We start from the raw sequence: 21,262 nt of genomic DNA on the forward strand, positions 1-21,262 counted from the left end.
CTGTTCTGTGTGTGGTGTAATCTTCACCTGTCACATCTTGTCTGTGCCATTTTTTAACATTTTTATCCCAACTCCCAATCTCTCCCCCTCCCACACCCTCATAATGCTCCAAACTTTGACTATGTGACCCCGTCCCCCATTAACCCCTCCTCCCAACAAACTTAACTAAACTATGCACTTGCATTGAGGACTTCTGTTTCTGTGGCACCCAGGAATACCGGCTGCTTGTTTCACATGAATGGCTCCCTGGTTCACCATCTTGCCAGCCTTATCCTGCATTTCAATAACACATTATAAATACCTTAAGGTATTACAGGTTACAGATCTCTCAATACATGAATATATTTTTCAACCTTCGTACATGATCTTCTGTAAACTCTAAATGCTCAATGGTCTGATCGCAGGTTGCTGATCAGTCTCTGTGGTTACTAATGTAGCATCCGCAGGGATTACTCACTGTGGTAGTTCATTCTGTCCGGATCTATTGAATGGTTTCTCAGTAGGAATATGTCACGTCCCATCATTCCGTCTCACCGGAAGGCTGAGTCTCAGGCAAGGGGATATTGGCCTCCACAAATGAGGCGCCTCTTCTGGGAATGTGAAGACATAGGTCTTCTTGAACTGCATGCGTAGTCTCGCTGGGTACAACATATCGTACGGGATCTGATGTTCCCTCAGCAATTTCTTTACCCTGCTAAATGTCTGTCTCTCTTGTTGGACCGCCAGCGTGTAGTCTGGAAAAATATGTATTATGCTGGATCCTAGCCAGATTTCACACTTTTCCCTGGCTGCTCTCAATACCAGGTCTCTGTGCTTGTAGTTGATTAAGCGGGCGATTATAGGTCGAGGGAAGGCACCAGGCTTAGGTCACGCCACGAGTGATCTATGTGCGCGTTCGACCACAAACATCGGAGACCACCCTGGGTTTCCAAGCGTGTCCTTCAAGAATTCCTCAACTGCTTGTTCCATGGGAACTTTCAGGGCATCTTCAGGGACCCCCACAATATGTATGTATTCCTCCTTGATCTTGCTTCTCAGTCCTCACATTTCAGCTTGATGGTGCCTACGTCTTTCGCCATGGTCAACACAGTGTTCTGTAAAACTTCAACAGTATCTTCCACTGTACTGATCCATGTTTCAACTTCTGTAATACGCTGTGTCACTTTTTCCATTGTGTTTGCATTATGTTGATGTTGATATTGATATCATCTGACTTATCGTTTATTACTGCACATCCTTGTTGCATAACGGTGATGACTCCCTGCAAGTATGTGGGAGGTGTCGACGCTGCTGTTTCTTGACCTCCAGTGACTTTGGCGCCAGTGGTCGTCAGTTTAGGAGTGGGTTTCGTAAACTTGTTGATCGTCCCGCCCTTTTTATTAGGTGCTCCTTTAGGCATTGTCCTGTAGGATGAGGAGGGCTCACTGTGTACTGGCTGGCTCCGCAGGTGAAGGGTATGCCAGTGTGGCCAAAAGCGGGTGGTGTGGAAGCCTCAACAGTTCACTGTTCCGCTCGTGTGCCCTCTCTGTGGGCAATGTAATGGTCATAGGGGAATTGGGCTAGTGTTACTTGTCAGGTAAGACCACTAAACAGTCCATAACTGGGAGCACTATGGGTCCATGGGAGCAGTTGGGCAGCTTATGTCTGTACTTGGTCCAGCATGGACCTGTCCACTCATCGCCTTACAGACAGTTTCTCCTTTGTGGGTTGCTCTATAAATGTAACTATCTGTGTCACCAGTTCAAACAGCGTGGGCTTGACATGGGAAGCCTGTGGTATGTTGGAGCAGCTGTGTTGGAGGAAGGATTTACATCAAACGTAGCACCTCTTATCTGCTCAGGCTATGCTTGTGCCCATCCATGGTGTGGGCGATGTAAGGGCCGTCAGGGAAATTGGCTGGTGTTACTTGGCTGGTAGGACCACTGAATAGTCCCCAACATGGAGCATTATGGGTCAGTGAGAGCAAATTGGGCAGTATGTCTTTGCTTGGTCCAATGTGGACTTGTCCACTCACCTCCGTACAGTCACTTTCTCTTTCGTGGGTTGCTCTATAAATGTAACTATCTGTGTCACCAGTTCAATCTTTGTGGGCTTGTCATGGGACGCCTGCGGTACAGTGGCGAAGCTGTGTTGGGGGAAGTATTTACATCAAATGTAGCACCCCTTATCTGCAGAGGCTATGCTTGTGCCAATCCACAGTGTATGTCTGTGCGCTGTTCATTTGCATATACTACTATTTGGCCAATGCAATGTTGCTTCTGTCCAGAGAGTCTCAGTGTGGCCTCACAGTTGCCCCAGGCTTTCTAATCCGTGGGGCAGGCCAGCGCCTTAGCCACCCGTGATCCGTGAGGTAGATGCTGCCTATTCTGACTGGCACCCCTCCTATGCTGGCCACAAGAGGATAATGCTGCGTTCTCCCTCCCTGTTCGGCGTGTTTATGGTCCTTTTAGAGAAGGATCGTCTCCTTACCTCACGAGTAGGCCACAGCAAGGTTTCATACACCAGCCTGTGACCGGCAGCTGGGGAGGAGGAGCGGGCCGCCGTGGTCCAGAGTGCTCAAATTCTTGACCAGAGGTCAAGCGGGCAGCCATGCCCCCGGTCTCTGCTTTTTGTTCTGAAGCAATAGGGGCCCCGGTCTCGTAGCGGGCCACCAGCAGGATCCAAGGCACCTGCGGCTCATCACTTCCCCGGGCCGGCACCCCAGCGGAGGGTTTTCTGAGCTCACCGCCGTGTGTATCCATGTGTCGAAGGTGTTGCGTGGGCAGATCTCGCAGCATGCTTCTGTCTACACTCTGGTGCTCCTCTACAGCGGGCAGCTCTTCACTCCGCCTGTAATCAGTGGAGGTGGGGTGAGACCCCCAGGTAGGCAGCGTATCGCTGGCAGCTCGGCAGGGCCGCTCCATCCTCTCCGTATCCCAGGTTGGGGGGACCTGCCCTCCTCTTCTTAGTGGCAGGTGGCGCGGGGGGGATCGCCCTGATTTCGCCATGGTGCAGCAGGAGCAGGACGATGTAGCGACTCCCACGCCTCTAGTCTGCTGCGGTCACAGACTATAGTTGTGCGTCTTCTGTGCGGTAGGTCCGCCGATCCCAAAGCCCACACGGCATCTGGCCCGGGGGGTCTGGACTTCTCATCATGTTTCTCTGGCGTTGGTGGAGGAAAGGCTCTGATCTTCGGATAGGCCGTGCAGATTAGGTTAATGCAGCTTTCCCTTCACTTTGGTGGCAAACCGGGACAAATAAATGGAGTTTTCATGCCAGACTCCACAGGTCGCCTATGGAGCTCATGCAGAGGCTTGCATGCCGCTCTGCTGCGCGAGCCATGAGCACTGGCCATTGGTTACATTATTAGGGTATAGTGGACACTGAGCTAGGATGCAGGGTAGGTGCAGTGAATAATAGGGGTGGTTTGGTTCTGTTGGGGTAATGGTGGAGCCTTATGCTGTAGGTAATTGAGCGATGATTTGCATCCTCAGCATGCTCTGCTGATAACGACAGACACAAGTATGTGTTGCAAAAAATATGTTTATTAAACAGAGGTTTATGGTTCTTTTATATATATGAAAATAGGAATTATTAATTACTTATATACAGTGATGTAACACCATGAAACATTTTCACTTATAAAAACCTATTAAATTGACTGAAAAAACATTGTTAAAGGGATGTTATGGTTAAGATGCATCCCATCCTTGGGACTCCTCTGATCCAGTGGCGTCCCACCTTGGCATCCCTTGGCACTTTCCTCCTGGGTTCTCATGAGCCCTTGCCCATCCGTACTGCCCCTTCTATTTATGCACTTCTCTCACTGCACAATGCATATGTGCATTTATAGGAGCACTGTGTAGATTTATTTAGCATAAGTAAGAGAAATAGAGATGCAAAAGATGTGTAGAAGATTAAGTGGCAGTTGGTGTGTGGAAGCTTAATATGTCCATAGGGTTCTATGTACAGTTTTTGGAAGTGATTGGTGGATGGATGTGTGACTGTTTGAAAGCAGGCATTGAGGGAGTGTTACAAATATAACATTAAAAGGGGTAGAAGGGCTGCCCTGTGCGTTGGTGTGCACATGCCACCTGGGTCTTTTAATGATCCATTGCCTGGAAAGTGGACTGTGTAGATCGTGGATAGGTATAAAGGTCCATCGATTATGGTCCTTATTGTATGCTAGAGAAAAATATTTGGGACAGGAAATTGTTTCTGTCTTTTTATAGTTTTCTCTAGTATACGATTGACCATTATTCCTATTAGCATACCACAAAATACTACTGAAAATGCTGCAGAATCATAATGAGTCTAACTACTTTACTGAGAAATGTAAAGTGGATGGAGTCTATAAAATTATTTTTTTAGTTTTAACTGTGAAAGGTGGTTCCTAAAGGAACCTTTTTTTGGGTGTTTTTTTCTTTCTTTTTTTACAGGAGATGTCAGAAAGTAAGGTGGGAAGGGAAATGATGGAAGAGGCACCAACCACAAATATGGGCGAGGGGGCAGGTGGGCAGGGGAAGATGTTGCGCGCGTGTTACATCTAAGGTAGTGGGCAGTGTTTCTCATACTCCTTGATTACAGTTTCAAAAGCACGTTATAATTGTTCCCCCCTGCAGAGTAGTGTGTTGCAGTATATACACAGTACTGTCATCTTCGAAAGATATGGATCAACAGCCTCTTTTATCACTTGCAAGGTAGCTGGTGGGTTTTTGTGTCCCATAGAAGTAGGCTGTGTGGTTACAGTATTGGGTGGGGAAGATGAGGTGGAGGAAGACAGCCTACGACTTGCTAAGAAAGGAACAACCTTTCTGAGAGCATTGCAGTGGTTGTATTTGGTGTGGCGGCGCATGGAGTTGGTTCCATAGGAGTACTTTCCAGGCAGTCCACGACTGAGTACTCAGTGCATTTCACTTTGGTAGCTTTAATCTTTGGTACATTCCCAAAAGTTGTAAAGAACTGCCACACCCATGATTCTCTCTGGGTGCTAGAGGCAGGCACTTCCTCTACCTCATCTTTTTGGTCCTCTTCATTGTCTTTTGAAGTATTGCACTTCTTTTGTTGTGTAGGTCCTCCAGCTGGTGGTGGTGGCTCTTGGGGAGGAGGGTGACAATAGGTGATTCCATTTATATGATAAATAGCAGGTTTGCTACTATTCTTCCAAGTATGTGCTGTGTGCTAGATTGTTAATGGATAATGAGTAAGAATAGTGTAGGAACTGTGCAAGGGTAAAGTCTGAGCTTCAAAGTACCTAGATATGATATGGTATGGCATTTGTAACGCGCCTATACACAAGTGTTTCAAGGCGCGACGAGGCAGGGAGGGGGGAACAAAGGGGAGACAGACAGTGATCCTACTAGGCCAGGTGTCATTCAGATCGCGCAAGTGCAAGGGTAGAGGGGAAGGGAAAAGTGGAAGGGGGAAAGGGAGAGGGGAAAGTTCAGTACAGGGTTGGTAGAATACAAGATACATAATAAGGGCCCGCTGGTGGCAAGTGCAAGGTAAGTGCAGACAAGTGCTGGGAAGGGGGGCTGTAGGGATACAGAGACAGTCCCGCAGTGCAGGGGTTGCCAGGGAGGCAGTGCAGGGGAAAGTGGCTGGGCCAAGGACTGAGAACGGTGAGTAGCCCAGTTGCAGATTCAGTGCAGTTTCAGTAATTAGCAGGGGAGAGGGGGAGATAAAGCAGAAGCAAAGAGGAAGGTTTTGAGGTGCTTCCGGTACCGGAGATGGTTCTTCTCAAGTTTCAGGGAGGCAGGAAGGCTGTTCCAGAGGGAGGCCCCTGCTGAGGAGAGAGATCTACCCCCAACTCGTTGCTTGGAGAAGCGGCTGACCCTGAAGAAGTTGGAGGCGGATGAGCGAAGAGCTCGAGAAGGAAGATATTTAGGAAGAGAGAGTTGAAGGTATTTAGGCCCCAGGCCCCAGAAGGCCTTGTGGACAATGCAGGGGGTTTTGAACTTAATCCTCGCGGCCACTGGGAGCCAGTGTAGTGAATTCAGTCCTGGAGAGATACGGTCCCTGGGCTTGAGGCCAAGGACAAGTCTCGCAGTCCTGTTCGGGATGAGTTGCAGAGGGCGGAAAGTAGAGGCAGGCAGATTTAGATAGAGGCTATTACAGTAGTCCAGCTTCGAGAGAACCAGGACTCTGGAGACAGTGAGCTTCTGGTGGAAGGAGAGGAAAAGAAGGATACCTCTGAGGAGGTGCAGCTGGTAGTGTGACTTCTTGGAGACGTCAGATATGTGAGGAGAGAAGGAGAGTGTGGAGTCGAAGATGACCCCGAGGTTTTTTGCCTTGCAGGTAGGAGCAGGAAGAGGGCCAAGAGAGGCCGGCCAGAGAGCTGCAAGGAAGGAGGGAGTGGGTGTGCCGATGAGTAGAATCTCAGTCTTACTGGCATTAAGGCAGAGGTCATTGGTGGCACACCATTCCTGGATAGCAGAGAGACAGTCAGAAATGAGGGAAGGAGAAGAAGAGGCCGAGGGTAGCCTGAAAATGAGCTGGGTATCATCCACATAGCATTGAAAGTTGGGGCAGAGAGCGGCGATGCAGTGGGCAAGGAGTGCCAGATACTGGTTGAACAGCCAGGGAGAGAGGTTAGATCCCTGGGGTACACCACAGGTAGAGAAAAAGATGTCAGAGAGGAAGGACCCCAGTTGGACCTGGGAGGGTCGATTGGAGAGGAAAGAGGTCAGCCACGCCAGAGCCTGACCAGTGATACCCAGGTTATCACGGAGACGGTTGAGCAGGATGGCATGGTTGACAGTATCAAAGGCAGAAGAGAGATCGAGCAAAATGAGAACACACGGAGTGTTGGAATCGAGGTTCGAGAGCAGGTCCTCATGGATGTTCAGGAGAGCAGTTTCCATGCTTCTGGCAGCTCTGAAGCCAGACTGATAGTCATGAAGACTACCAACAGATTCAGCATGGAGATTAAGCTGGGAGATGGCCAGTTTCTCCAGGAGCTTGCCCAGGAAGGGAGAGATGGAGATTGGGCGATAGTTAACCGGGCAGGAGGGGTCGGAAGAGGGTTTCTTAAGAAGAGGGTGCACAAGGGAGTGCTTAAGGGGGGATGTGAAGACTCCGGAGGCGAAGGAGTGATTTCAGAAGTCAGCCAGGGCAGGAGCCAGGGAGTCGATGTGCTCCTTGATAGTTTTGGAGGAGATGGGGTTGACCTGTTTTGACGAGACTTTCATAGATCGGACTTGTCTGGAAACCTCATGAGCAGAAAAAAGGGGAAAGACAGAGAAGGAGGGATGGCTGCAGAAGGGCCAGAGGAAGAGCAGGGAATAGAGGTGGGGAGGTGATAGGAGGATAGTGAGGACAGGATGTCCTGAGTTTTTGAAATGAAGTGTGAGGCCAGTGCCGTGAAGAGGGCCTGGGAGGGGACAGGAGAGGTAGAGACTGCAGCAGGGTGGGCCAGCTCCTTGCAGATTTTAAAGAGTTCGGCCGAATTGTTGGATGCCGCAGAGATGCAGGCTTGGATAAGGGCTCTCTTCTTGGTGAGAATGGAGAGCCGGTATTGCCTTTGGAGCAGGTGGCAGGCCAGTTTGTCAGAGGAGGAACATGAAGCACGCCATTTCCTCTCTGCCACCCTGCACTTGCGTTTTAGGGTGACGAGATCCGAGTCATACCAGGAGTTACATTTGGCTTTGGGCTTCAGGCGGATTCTCATGACAGGGGCAAGGATATCAAGAGTATCAGATATAGTAGAGTGGAGAGGGCTTCATGGGTCCGATGACCGAGAAGGAGGGTGGCAGTGATGAAGGTGGCTTTGCCTGAGGGGTAGGGAAGGTGAGGTGGGAGGATAAGAGAAAGTGATCACTCCAGGAGAGAGGAGTGGAGAGAGGGACATAGAGGGGAAGGTCAGAAGAGATCAGAGCATCAAGAGTGTGCCCTGCAGAATGAGTCGGCCTAGACGGGAGAATAGAGAGTGAGAGAGAGTCGCAGAGGTCGTGAAAGAGTCCAGAGGGGGGACAGGAGGCATCCAGGTGGATGTTGAAGTCTCCAAGAAAGAGGAGTTGAGTGGTTGAGGACAGGAGTGAGGAGGAGAGGTCCGCCCACTCGGAGAGGAAGGAGGAAATTTGACCGGGTGGCCGACAGATAGTAGCCATGGTAATGGCTAGGAGAGAGAGAGTCGGCAGACAAGGCATTCAAAAGAGGAGTAGGTCTGCGTAGGAGTGACAGTGGCAGGAATCCCCTCAGGGAAGATAAGGGCAACACCCCCCCAGCACGGTTGGGCCTGGGCACGGAGAGGGTCTTGTAACCGTCAGGTAGGAGTGTGTCAAAGCTGGTGACAGAGCTGGCCGTGAACCATGTCTCAGTTAGACCAAGGACATAAAGGTCCAGTTCCTCAAGAAGGCGACAGATGTCAGAGGAATGTTTGACAGCAGAGCGAGAGTTAAGAGTGGCAATGTGGAGAAGGTTGCCATCCTTGAAGGACTTCCAGGGAGGGGTACAGATCAGAGGTACGCCCTGCGGAGGTGAAGGAGCACGAGAGGGGGCAGGGAGGGACGGTGGAGGCAAGGTTGCCGAGGACAGAGGAGGGGGGACAGCAGGAGAGGAAAGGAAGTTTATGAGGCACGGGAAGCGTCTATCAAAGAGGTGAAGGTTGGCCTGAGGGCCTTGGACCAAGAAGGTCCCATTAGAGTAGACATTAATGATGGCCTTAGAGGAGTGGAAGGAGTCCAAGAGGACATCCCAATGGGTGCCATCATTAATGGGAGAGGAGGAGAAAGGAGGGAGCACAGAGACCATATGAAGGGTCCATAGGTCAGGTGAAGGCACGAAAAAGAGATTGTCAGTGAGAGTTTCCTTGGAGGAGGCACTAGTGTAGGTGTCAGCGATAGGGAGGCCTGGGTTGGAGACCAGGATGTCCTTTTTAAACTTTTTCCTACCAGATTTAGTGAGGAGAGCAGGATAGTCAATGGAGAAGCAGTTAGAGAAGATAGGCGAGATAGAGAGCACCATAGAGTAGGCGGGAGAGTTGGAAGGGAGAGGGGGAGACACTAGAAGGGACAGCAAGAGCAGGCAGACAGGATAGCGGGAGGCAGGCAACTAGAGCAACGGGACAAGACAACACTCGGGCTTAAAGAGCTCACAAAAAGCACATGAAGACAGGAGGGAGACACAAGTTTGGGAATCCTGAATAGAGGGAGAAAGGCCTAGGTTTCACAAAGCAATTTTTTTTTTTTTGTTGTACTCAGACATTCACATAAAAAGACACATGGAGGAAACGCCAGCAGGTGAAAAGGGGGGAAAGGCAGGGCACTCCGCAGGAAGGTGACTGGCAGCTAGCGTCCCCTGCGGACACCTGCCGACACTTTCAGGGAACCGCCAATCGGCCCTTTGCCTAGTGGCCCTTAGCCGAGGGGCTGCCGGGCAGGGGGCTGCCCTAGGAGGGCCTTAGGTATGGAAGGGAGCAGCCAATCGGGGAGGCGGTGGGCGGGCAGACAAGGAGGGGAGGCGGGCGGTACAAACAATGGGAAAACAGCTACGAGCGAGCAATGAGCCGGGGGAGGGGGCCACCAGAGGCAAACTCAAGTCAAGATGGAGACCCAGGAGGGTTTTACCAGTGTTACAGAAGCTGCAGCACCCGCTCACGCCAAGATGGAAATGGCGAGCGGGGTGCGCAGGGTTCACATCAGCTGAAAATGCAGTTCCAAACTGTTTGCGAAGCATGAATCCGTTTGTGAAGTGTGGACGCTCCCGTGAACACATTATCATGCCACATGCGTGGTCACGTGATTCTGTACGAAAAGCCTGCAATGGCGTCAGATGTTAACCAATGTTGACTAGCACAAAAATAGAGGAAAAAGTTTCAAAAGGTGTATAGAAGTCTAAAAAATTATGCTAGAAGGTGGGGAATGGCAGAGTTTTAAGGTGAACTTTCTAAATTGGACAGAAATGTTGCTATTGGGGTAAGTATGATATTGGTATGTTGAAAGAAATTAGGGTGCACTGGTAAAAACCCATGAAATTCCCTGAAAAAACTTTGTTAAAGGGACGTTATGGTTAAGTTGCACTAATAAAAACCTATGAAATTCAGTAAAAAAACATTGTTAAAGGGACGTTATGGGTACAAGTAAAACCAAAAAACCCCAGATATTCACCAGTTATGGTAAGCTAAGCAATCATAACTCACGCCACCACCGTGCACTGCTAAGTCTAATGCACAGGACATCAAAGATGACATCACAAATTCATCCCGGAATATCCTGTTGCCATGCGAATATAGTGGAACTAAGAAAAGCTGATTTTTCCTAAATTCTGATATGACCCCTGAATGTAGTGAAACTCCAGGAGGACAGTATTCCCTGAGCATCCCTGTGATTGCCTAAAGCTGGGAATCAGATGTTTTTTAGGTACCACTGTGATCCCAGAGATAGTGAAATTGCAATGTCGGAATCATTCCTGAAAAGAGTCTGGAGGAAGTTGTTTCTGTGATACATCTGTGATTCCTAGAAGCAGGAGGGACAGTTTCCTTGACAGATGTACTCCAGAAAAGGACACTGCAATGTTAGTGCATAAACACTGTCCAGAAAAGGGGATGGTGTTTATTCCCGTACTTTTTTGTCATTCTGAAAAGTATGTGGACATTTTGGGATAGGCGTACCCTCCAAAGGAAGATAACATCTGTCCGTGATGACTCCCCAACCAGCTAAATTGTTTCCGTTTTTAGGACGTGCGGGCAGGGTCGGATTGGGTCGTCGGCCAATCGGCCCGTGGCCAATGCAAAATCATGGCGAGAGACCTGGGGGCCGGTTCCTGAAGCCCACGTGGGCCAGTTTCGGCCCAGGCGTGGGCTTCACACTTCAGGAACCAGCCCCCAGGGCCTCGACCTCCCCGGACAGATGCAAGTCACAAAAGATCTATAAGTAAGTAAGTAACTTACAGATCCTTTGCAATTGCAGCCCCGCGCCCGCCGGCCGCCGCAGATGCAGAGAAAGGTAACACTGAAGTGTTACCTTTCTTTGATAAATGCGGCGGGCCGGCAGCCAACTGCCGCAGCCCTCGGCGACACCCTGGCGCCAGCAGCAGTTGGTGTTACAAAACACTGGGAGGGAGCGGCAGGGCTGGGCGGGGCTGCCTCAGCCCGGCCTGCTCCCTCCAAGTGTTTTGTGTTACACAGAATCTGCTCTCCGCGACCGCCTTAAGAGAGCGAAGCAGGTGAAGACACGGGCTGCTGCTGCAGAACGGCGTGGGGGGGAGTTTGTGGGGGGGCTGAGACAAGCAGATAAGAGACTACAACAGAAGAGACTACAGCTCGCGGAACAAGCTAAGGCAGACATATGAGAATCTGCAACAGAGTGGCAAAGTCTGAGACTGGCACGGGAGGGACGGGGATATTCGAAGCTGACAGGTGAGAGACTGCACCACACAAGAGTAGCCTCAAACTGACATGGGGAGGACAGAAAGCAACAGAATTTAGGCCGAGACCGTCACTCACTCACAGCAGAGCCCCAAACGGAGGGGGTCAAAAACGAAGCAGCATAAATTATGCCCCATAGGGTAGGCTCAGAGGGGGCGGGGGTGACAGATGAGGGATAGACGGTGCAGGTGGTTGAATGCAGACAGGTGGGAGGTACCAATCCCTGCACTGCCAGATTAAGGGACCCGGAATCATAGCTGTGGATTTCGCTGGAGTGGGTAGGGTCGGACTGGGGCATAAAATTGTCTCGGGCACCAATTAAAAATTGCCCCAATGGCAATTCATTAATTTTGTGACAGACTGTTTAAGTATTACCCAAAGGGGAACTTTCTGGTAAAATGTGTTGAAAATTGTGCATTATAAAAAATATTTGTCATTTTAACACTGGTCAAAACTACTACCCATTAAAGTAAGTCACACAACTGGCCCATTTTGGTAAAAAAAAATAGGCCCAAATGAGTATGTTGCACCTGCATTGAGATTGCACGGTGGCGAATCCGAAAATGGGGGTGAGGCTGCAAGGGAGCACTTGGTAGTTACTTCTAGGCACTATTTGACCTGCCGCCCATATCACTGTTCAAAGGCAGGGCAACTAATGCTTCCTCCTATTATAACGGCCTGAGTTCAGCTTTGCTGGAGATGCGGTGCTCTGCAAGAGGTAATGGGGGCAGGAAGCGAGTGCAAGATTCAGACTAACAGAGTGCAACTCTCCATAAGTAGCATTTTCTGTAAAGTCGTAAATTGATGCGATTCACGGATGATGGTTTGAGGGCCACTTTTCTTGAGGCGAGGGGTGGGCCACTTTTTTGAGGTAAGGGGTGGGCCACTTTTTTGAGGCGAAGGGTGGGACCCTTTTTTTTGGGTGTCAGGGCCTATTTCTTGTCCCAGTCCGACCCTGCATGCGGGTAGCTTTGAAATCAGTCTGATTAACTGCCGGTCCCTCCCACAGCCCCAGGAGGCAAGCCACACAGAGAACCCTCAGGAATTGGGCTGCCCAGCAGCATCAAGCACATTAGAAAGTGGTCCATGCAGGGCCACTGCAGATGAGAAATAGTCTTTTCTGATGAATCCTTTCCCACTCAATACCACTAGCATTGAGAACCCCCTCACCGTATGTGTGCTCTGTACATTCCATCGGAAATTCCATCTCGACAAGCACATTTCCATCTGTTTCTGTGTTTGGGTTTCTGGAGCACATGTCAATGAATCCCAGTGTTCGCCCTGATTTGATACACAACTCTTTTATTGAGGGGTCGGCCACTGCCACTGTTTGGTGTAGCTGAACTGCTGAAGGAAGCAGTAACAACCTCCTTTTTAGCTTGTTGTAACACCTGTGGACTGCGCCCCCTATTTTTAATAATCTGACAGCTGATGAACTAAACGTACTCCGCTCGTGTTCGCTGCAGTAGCTGCTGTGTGTGTTTGCTCGTAGTAACTGTTTGTCCCCTTAATTCAGCCTGAGGCTGTCACTTATGGTTGTTCAAATAACACACAGCGGGTCATCTGGAGACAAGTCATTTCCGCTACACCTTTGAGTTTGGTTACATGACACCACCCAAAGGCATATTAACCTGCACAGCAGTGCTGTCTTCCGCTTCCCTTGCGAATGATCACGTTTGACTGCAGCAGCATTGGCTGTGCCACTTGCCCATCAGACAAGAAAGAGATATGAACGAGGCTCGCAGAAGCAACATTAACAGATATTTGCCATTGATGAGCAGAGCAGTTTGCCTCCCACCAAAATGGCCCAAAACTGCCTAGGCCTCCTCTTATCTTTCGTTCTGTCTAAAATGAAAAAGAAACTCCAAATAGCATTTCGTGATAAAATGGTGTCGTCACTTGACTACTTGAGCATGAAAGCTGAAAATGCTATTCACGCTAAAAACCCTCAAATAATGTTAAAGCAATGCCATGGCAGTAATAATTTTGAGGAAATATTTCTTTATAACATACTTGCTCAATTTCTATTAAGAGAAATGTTACTCGGAGCGACTGTCTTTTTTCACCGTTATATATTCATAGTATTGCCTGCTTGTATATATATGGTACATTTACAAACTCCTTTTATATTGCAGCTGAAACCAGCAGGGATTTCATGCAGAGAAGCAAGCAATTCCTGTGACCTCCCTGAATTCTGCACTGGACGCAGCCCACACTGCCCGCCCAATGTGTATCTTCATGACGGGCAGCCGTGCTGTCGGGTAGACGGGTACTGTTACAATGGGATATGTGAGACCCACGAGCAGCAGTGCATCACTCTCTGGGGACAAGGTAAGGGCTGAATAAGTGCTCTCCCACGGGGCTCTCTCGGTGCATGCTGGATTCATAACTACCTATCGCCATACATGTTTTTGTGAATACAATATTTGTGACTTGATTCAGAGAGCTAGATTTAGGTCCACCATTTTGTTTCCTAGCATCCGTTTCAAGAAAAAAAAAATGGAAAACGCCTGTTGCAGCACAGGATGCAGGTGTGGGATGACAGGAGGCCACACACAGATGTTTTTTCCCGGGTGTTTTAATCAGTATACAAGCTGTTTTGAAGAAAGCGTGGATTTGCAGAACCAGCCAAATGGGGTGAACCAAGGGTCTGTGTACTCATCAAAAGAAGTGGAAAAATACAAGCTGCAGCGCATGCAGGTGAGGGGTTAAAGCGAAGTCTGTGAATGTTGTTTCAGGGGATTAGGATGAAAAACATGCTTGGATCATAGCATCCAGCCCAGATCATAAGAAGTGATCCGACTTTGATGATCCAGTCTAGAACCTAGGATCCTGAGGGTAAAAGAAAAAGACAATATGGGTTCCGGAGCAGGAATGGCAGTAGCAGTTGGGAGAACAGTAGCTGTGCTCTAGCAGTCCTTGTGGCTTGCGCTGTGCTTATCTATACCACCAGTGGACATAGTAACTTCACAAGGACCTTCTATTGACACAGCCACACACACAATGGCCACTCTCCTGAGAACAACACCGTAGGCACAGCCCTTGCAACCTTGGTCAGTCTCACAAAGAACTTCCTGTTGGACACAGCTAAGCCCACCACGGAAATTCTGTGGAGGATCTTCAACAGGGACACAGCCAGGTGCACCATGGACACTCCAGTGCAGGCAGCCACCATATACACCGCCATGTGGACCTGCCCCAGGGAAATACTAATTGGACACAGCTCTCGGGTAAAAAAAGGTTAATTAGTTCCCGTGGTGCAATGGGCACATGCCATCGGAGTAGTATTACCTATCAGAGCTGCACCATTCTTCATCTTCTTCATTCCCGTGGAGCCCAAAACCTACAAGTACCGGTTGCCATAGCTCTCAACCATTTGTGTTGCAAAGGTGGGTGAAATCACCCGATTTTGTTTTTGGCGGGTGAGACGCCCATTAGAATGAATGGGCGTGCAGGAGGCTTGGCGGGTGAGTCAGCCCTTTACAGGGCGGGTGACACCCGCCAAAAGCGGGTGAGTTGAGAGCTATGCCGGTTGCTACTCACTAATTGCTGGGATATGTCTTCCTGCACCCACCCCAATTCACTTGATCCTCATTCCATTCACGGGGAAGGTGAAGTTATTCCCATGGCCAATATGATTCCCATGGAATCACGCATGGAGGCTATGATGACTTCCAGATGATGCCTGTGGGTCCATGCCTTCCTCATAGTGCAGAAGTTTGTTCTGCATGCTGAAGGGGTCACGGCCATGAGCACAGCCACGCCCTCCCTGATGGTTAAAAGGTCAATTCAGTCAACGAAGAGGAAGGTGATGGCACATAGGATGAATCAGACGGTGTGAGATAATTAAAAGCCGCAGAACAAGCAAGTCCAAGAGTACAAGAGCAAAGTGACAGGAGGCAGTGCCAGGAAGTGAATTAACGTGCCTCACCACCTGAATCTTTCTGCAGACTTTACCCACAACTTCACTGACAGCTTGGCCATGGGGGCATCCTTCTTGGTCAGAACCAATGTTGACTTCATCAGCACAATCCTAATACTACTTCATGAGGTGTCCCTTTAAATCAGATGTTTTGCTGTCTTGGTACAGTCTGATTACACCAAGAGACTTTAGCTGACCAGAGCCATGAGAGGACTGGCGACCAGCACCAGCTTCGAGCTGGCAAAGCTATCGGAGATGCTGCCACCATCTGGATTCCGCCCTTGCCGGCAGAAGAGTCATCTACATTGCCACATGTTAGTCATCCCCAAACGTCTGATGGATATGCGTCCAATGCTGTCCTTCCTGAAGATCCTGGCTCTCCGGCTTGGCATTGATATGAAGCTGCAGATCGCCCAGTATATTTAGGAGCCGTTTTGCCCTCGTCTGGCACTGCTGCTCGATTGCTGAGGGCTGAAGGCCACAGTCTGACCCTTTGCACGAGGTGTTGGAAAGAACACCATTTTGTTCTGCTTGCATAGTGTGAGGAAACTGACCTTACTTCATTCCATCATGTGGCGGGCATTTTTTTAAACAATTCTTATCCGATGTTTGTGCACTCAGGACCAAGTGCTTGCTGGCTTTTTTTCAGACGATGTTATGAGAAAATGAAGGGGGTGCTGCCTTTTTGCAGCTCCTTATCAAAGATTCTGGAAAGAAAATGTTCTCCACCATTTGTGCCAGCATGGATTGTCAGGCCGGCACAATTGCTCGAGGTCCCTATGGGGTCCATGGAACACAGTAGGCAGGCGGCATGTACAATTACAAATAAACCAGTGTTCACAATTTAAATTACCCCCTCCAACATACTTTCATGCTTCATGTTCAAGAAATTTGTAATTTGACACCTGAGAGCATTTATGTTTGAACTGCAAAGTTAACAGCTCCCTGCCACCAAATTTCCATCTTTTCCACGGGGGCATGCAAAGGTGCAGGGCAAAAGACAACGTAAGTGAGCTGGGTAGACGAAAGAAGAGTTTGCTTTTAATTGTGAGTGCTGCTTGCCATGGCCGCATTTATTTATTTTATTTATTGGGTATTTAATAATGCGCTTATCCAGCAAATGGTGTTTCAAGGCACATCAAGACAAAGAGGGGAGGAACATGGATGAATTAAAACAAAAATAAAACATTCCTACTAGGCCTTGAGGTATTGCAAGCAGCGCTCACAATTACATTTAAACCCTCCCCTGCATTCTCGTGGAGGGTTAGATTGGAATTGTACACTTTGCCTGCCATGCATGGCAGCATGAACAATGGATCCCTATGGTGTCCACGTGCTTTTAGCTGGCGGGACCTAGTAGGGATCTCCAGCATTTGCGCCGGCACGTGTGCTGGAGCATTTGTATGGCGGAGAGGAAGGGAGGCAGCGGAAACGCAAATTGCGTTCCACCCCTCCTCTCTGCCATACAAATGATTGAATATGCGCCATTGTGTGAATGAATGACGTAAACTTCTTATGCAAAGCTTTTACGGCATTCATTTTCGTTCCATGCTCATAGAACATGAGCCCCACAATTATTTGTCTGTGCCATTGTGAGTATTTTCTGTTTGTTAAATGTGAAATTAGAAGAAAAATCTGTTTTAGCAAATACAATTTAGAGTTTGAATATCCCTGTGAAATATGGTATTTGGAGTTTGGGAATGAATTATGTTTGTCATCTGAATGTCGGATTGCACTGTTGCCAAGGTGGATTTTTCAGCTAAGTCTTGGATGTTTTCTACATCAGAAATTCATAAGGATCTCGTGAAAGAAATCTCAACAATTGTAATCATGGAAATCAAGTGCTTTTTCTCCAAATCAGCTGACCACAGGCTCACTCAGTTTGCATCCTACAACCGTTCTTGGCAAGACACGTCTGTGTGTGAAAAACGGTGCTTGTTTGCTTCCCATTTTCAGAAACGTGTCTTGAAGATGTCAAGGAATTTGTTACAAATAAAAAAATCGCACTCTTGTAACTTTTGAAAACAGCATCAATTATTTCAAGGGTTATAGCGAAGCAAAGTTTTGCATTTCCCAAAAGAATTCCAGTGAAAGTTGAAGGGTAGGTGTCGCATTCATATTTTTTTAATGAAATCATATACACTCATTGCTGTGACACTTTCTAATCCCAATGCATTTTTTAAATTAAATTCTATGTTTGGTTTCCAATTTTAAATACATAGCTAAGCCATGCAATGGTTCCCCTTCATTGTCCGCAATTTATATATTTGCATTGCGATGCTCACTTGTTTGACCTGGGCATGTGTGAATGTTTGTTTCATTTGGACATTCTTAAACCCAACAATGGGGCTCATTGCAACTCTGGCGGTAGCAAAGCTGGTAAAATGGCAGGCTGCCGCCGGAGTTGTGTATTTTTTCTGGCGCCTGGCAATGGGGTGTCACATTACAGCCCCGGCGGTCCCTGAAGTCAAGCGTTGGAAAAAGTTACTCCCCATTCCCATTTGAGTCCCACACTCAATGGGAATGGGGAAGACGGTAGCACCAGCACCATTTACAATGGTTCCGGTGCTACCGTCAAAGTCTGTGAGTGGGTGCCTTTCCGCCTGCCAGGTCAGAACTTATACTCTGCCGGTCCGGTAACAACGATGCCGGTAAAGTTACCAGCACCGTTGTTACCGGACTGGCAGGGTTGTAATGAGGCCCAATGTTTAGGTCTGATTAGAGCAAGCTGAGCTTGCTGATTGAGAGAACTAATGAAGATAAATAAAAGAGAGGGGCTCTAATACCAGTCAACTGCTCGATCATGCATAATCAGTGCGTCCAACTCAAAGCTCTGTTGCACCAGTCATTGGCCACTTTATAAGTGTCAATAGAGGTGTTTAAGCGTGTGAGAGATTTGCTGAATGCTGCTTTAAAAAGCCGAATGTTTTTTTCCATGCTGCCTGGTAAATTTAAGTTGTTACACTTTATTTGCTAGTGTAATTGTCAGTGTTGGTGGGAAACTTGTTAAATTATGCTTTTACGTTCACAATTTTGTTTCTATGCTTCTTGTACAGTCAAGTACAACTTGAGGTTAAACAGGGACACTGTGATTCTGGCACAACTACTAATACGTGGCAGTTAATGCCAAATAACGATGCAACATTGCCCTCCCACCATGCCAGGCAGAAACAGGTGATCAAGTTATAGAGGGAGACTTGTAACATAAAGAATAATCATGTAACTCCCATAAAAAGTATAAATCAGAGGTTCGAGAGTATTGCTGCGCCTTGGGTTTTTACTTTGGAAAAACAGGGTGTGTTAATATTATTCCGTAACCTCCCCTTGTCAACCCAACATTATGGCAATAAATGCGTTGATGTATATCACAACTAGTCCTATTGACAAAACAAATGAGACACCAGAGGCAAGAAATAAACACAGTCCATGTAAAAAGTACAAAACAATTTTGTATTAGCAACATAAAACAAAAAGCAAAAGAATTGTTTGTAGTCATTAAGGGCATAGAGGAAAAAAGCAAGAAACAAACAAAGAAAAACACACACCTTATACATTCCTGTTCATTGATCACTAGAAATGTAAGTTTGAATCTGGGCGGTGGTGTGGGATAGAAGGGGAAGCATGCGTAGCGAGAAGTTGAATGATTAGCAAAAGTAAAAAAGAAGAAGCATAAAGTGGTGATAGCAGCAGAAGTGGGACAGAGTCGTTCCTGTCCTAACAAAGTGCTGAGAACAAACCAATTGGCTAAACACAATTTGTGCAGATTGAGCTAGGGAGTGATGATGTTTCTTCTCGGGTGTGGCTTTGTTTTCTGAGGTCAAAGTTTGCCAACGCAGCGGGGGAACTTAGTTCAAAAAAGGAAAAGGAAAAAGCAATCTTTTGTGTGGGTGAATATGATCACACCCACTAGCCCCTCACATTTGTTGCGTTTTGGTGGTTTGGAACCAAAGAAGGTTTAAAGAAAAAAAGTATTCCCCCTTCATCAGGGCAGTGATGATCAGGTTCTGTAAAACAGAAAGGAAAGAGACCCTGGTTGGAGGGAAAATTGAAGAAAGCCTTGGGGGCGGCAGTCAATGCCAATTTTGTGGATGTCCAAAAAGATGGTCCGAGGTTAGTTGTGATGTTATTTATGTTGAAAAAAGAAGGAAGAAGAAAAGATCTCCACTAAAAAAAGCATACATAGTGAGTGTATTATTTGTACATAACTATCTACTGTGGATGCGTAATCAACAGTGAAGAGGATAGAAAAGAGATGCAAATATTCTATCCAAATATTCCCATGTATCGGTGCCTCGAGAAACACACCCCTCCACCGGCCATGTGTCACGCTAGTTAGTGTGGAGGTGCAAATTAAGCATTTTATGAGATCTAGTTACCTTAGTGGTCAGCAGGGTAGGAGACAACCTGGGTCATGTAAGAAGGAATGGCCATACATCCTCCAAATTGGTGTAAACTGAAGGAAACCGGGCTGGTGGGAATGTATCCCGCAGTTTCCAATATTCGCTCAAATGGGCGGCTGTGCAATCAGGCTGGCGGGACATAAAAGAAATACTGGGTGTCAGTACTAGACAGAAAGAAAGAAACTAGAGAAAGAAAGAGAAAAAGAAACTCATTGGGAGGTGACAGGGCGTGCACAAGTCCTGGTAAGTGCGGTAGTACTTACCTGCACACCATGTGTTTCCTGTCCTGAACATAGCTGGACAGGAGACTACATTTTGGCAATTCCCCGGAGTTGGGAGAGTGAGTGCACAAAATATCCAGCCATAGGGTGCTGGTCAGCAGGTGATGGGACCAGATGGTGTCCTGTGCAGGAGTAAATCCTGGACTGTGGACAGAAAGGGGGAGGGAGGGAGGGAAGGGGGAAGGGTGGAGGACAAAAGAGAAGAAAACCCTGCATTAAATTAGGGCAAACAGTCCTTGGAGAAATGATCCATAGATTGGATCGCTTCCCGGATGGGAGCTAATCTTACTCCCATAAAAAGTAGCACCAGAGCTTCTGAGTGCATAGGATCAGCCATTTTGTAGAACACGTGGCTACTTTTTAAGGCGGTGCTAGAGTTACTCGTAGGAGTTTCTTTAGTCTACCCTGCCTAGGGCATTGACATTTCCATTTATATTTATTTATATTCTTTTCTCAAGGTTCTGAAGTTGCTTTAGAGGGCTTCATTTTATTTTCATTCTGTCTGGTACGCTGATTTTTGTTCACGTTTGTGCTAGCGCAACTGTTTGTATTCGGGAGAGATGTGTTGAATTAAGTTTTAATTGCCCATTTTCTTTCCATGCTGCTCTTACAGTCCCTCCATTGCCACACATTGGCCCTCATTACAAGTTTGCCACTCCGGGAAAATTGTGGGTAAAATTCCCCTTAATTCCAGCACTGGCAATTTTTCCCGGCAAACTAAAGGTTTGGCAGTGGGGGTTCACAGATTTACCTCCAGCAAAGATCGGTAGGTAAATTAGGCCAGTTAATCTGTTGGGTACTTCCACTTGTTTATTTGGTTTTGGGGGACCAAACTCAAGTGTGGAAGGGTCTACACATATATCTGTCTGTAGGAGAATGGTTACCCCTCCCTTAGTATGGGAGCACGAGCAAATTGCTCACACCATCTAAATTATACTGCTGTATGCTGTTTTTAGTACATCTAGCTAAAGAGAGAGAGTGAGGACCCCAAGAGTCTTATGTTGCTAATTTATTTGGGAAAATTTATATCAAGTGTACAAGACCAGTCGTACAGATTGGCTAAACCAGAACATAAAATAATCAACATTGACAATATTTCAAAGACAAAAAATCATTCCACGTGACTACTTAAAATTGAAATTGACACAGAAATGTGTGACTTCGGGTTAGTATGCTGTGATTTATGAATACTCATTTCGGCATAGATATCACAGTACCCAGACATGCAAAAACCTCTGGATGCAAGTCTGTGTTGTGATTTTGTTTTTCAACATATGTCTCTTATTGCGCATTGATTTAATAATGCTGCAGTTCA

The 21,262-nt window shown here is 47.5% G+C and overlaps 1 protein-coding gene across 1 annotated transcript in view; it reads left to right on the forward strand.

Annotated features, from left to right (window-relative positions):
* LOC138473016 (disintegrin and metalloproteinase domain-containing protein 12-like) overlaps nucleotides 1-21,262 on the forward strand; it is a 2,040,250-nt gene that overhangs the window by 1,397,147 nt on the left and 621,841 nt on the right. Inside the window, exon 12 of the mRNA XM_069611491.1 lies at nucleotides 13,480-13,675. Coding sequence (XP_069467592.1) covers nucleotides 13,480-13,675 — 196 coding nt within the window. The remainder of the gene's footprint in view (nucleotides 1-13,479; nucleotides 13,676-21,262) is intronic.

Source organism: Ambystoma mexicanum, chromosome 8 (genome assembly GCF_040938575.1).
Source record: "Ambystoma mexicanum isolate Mex_15411 chromosome 8, UKY_AmexF1_1, whole genome shotgun sequence".
Classification (NCBI taxonomy): domain Eukaryota; kingdom Metazoa; phylum Chordata; class Amphibia; order Caudata; family Ambystomatidae; genus Ambystoma; species Ambystoma mexicanum.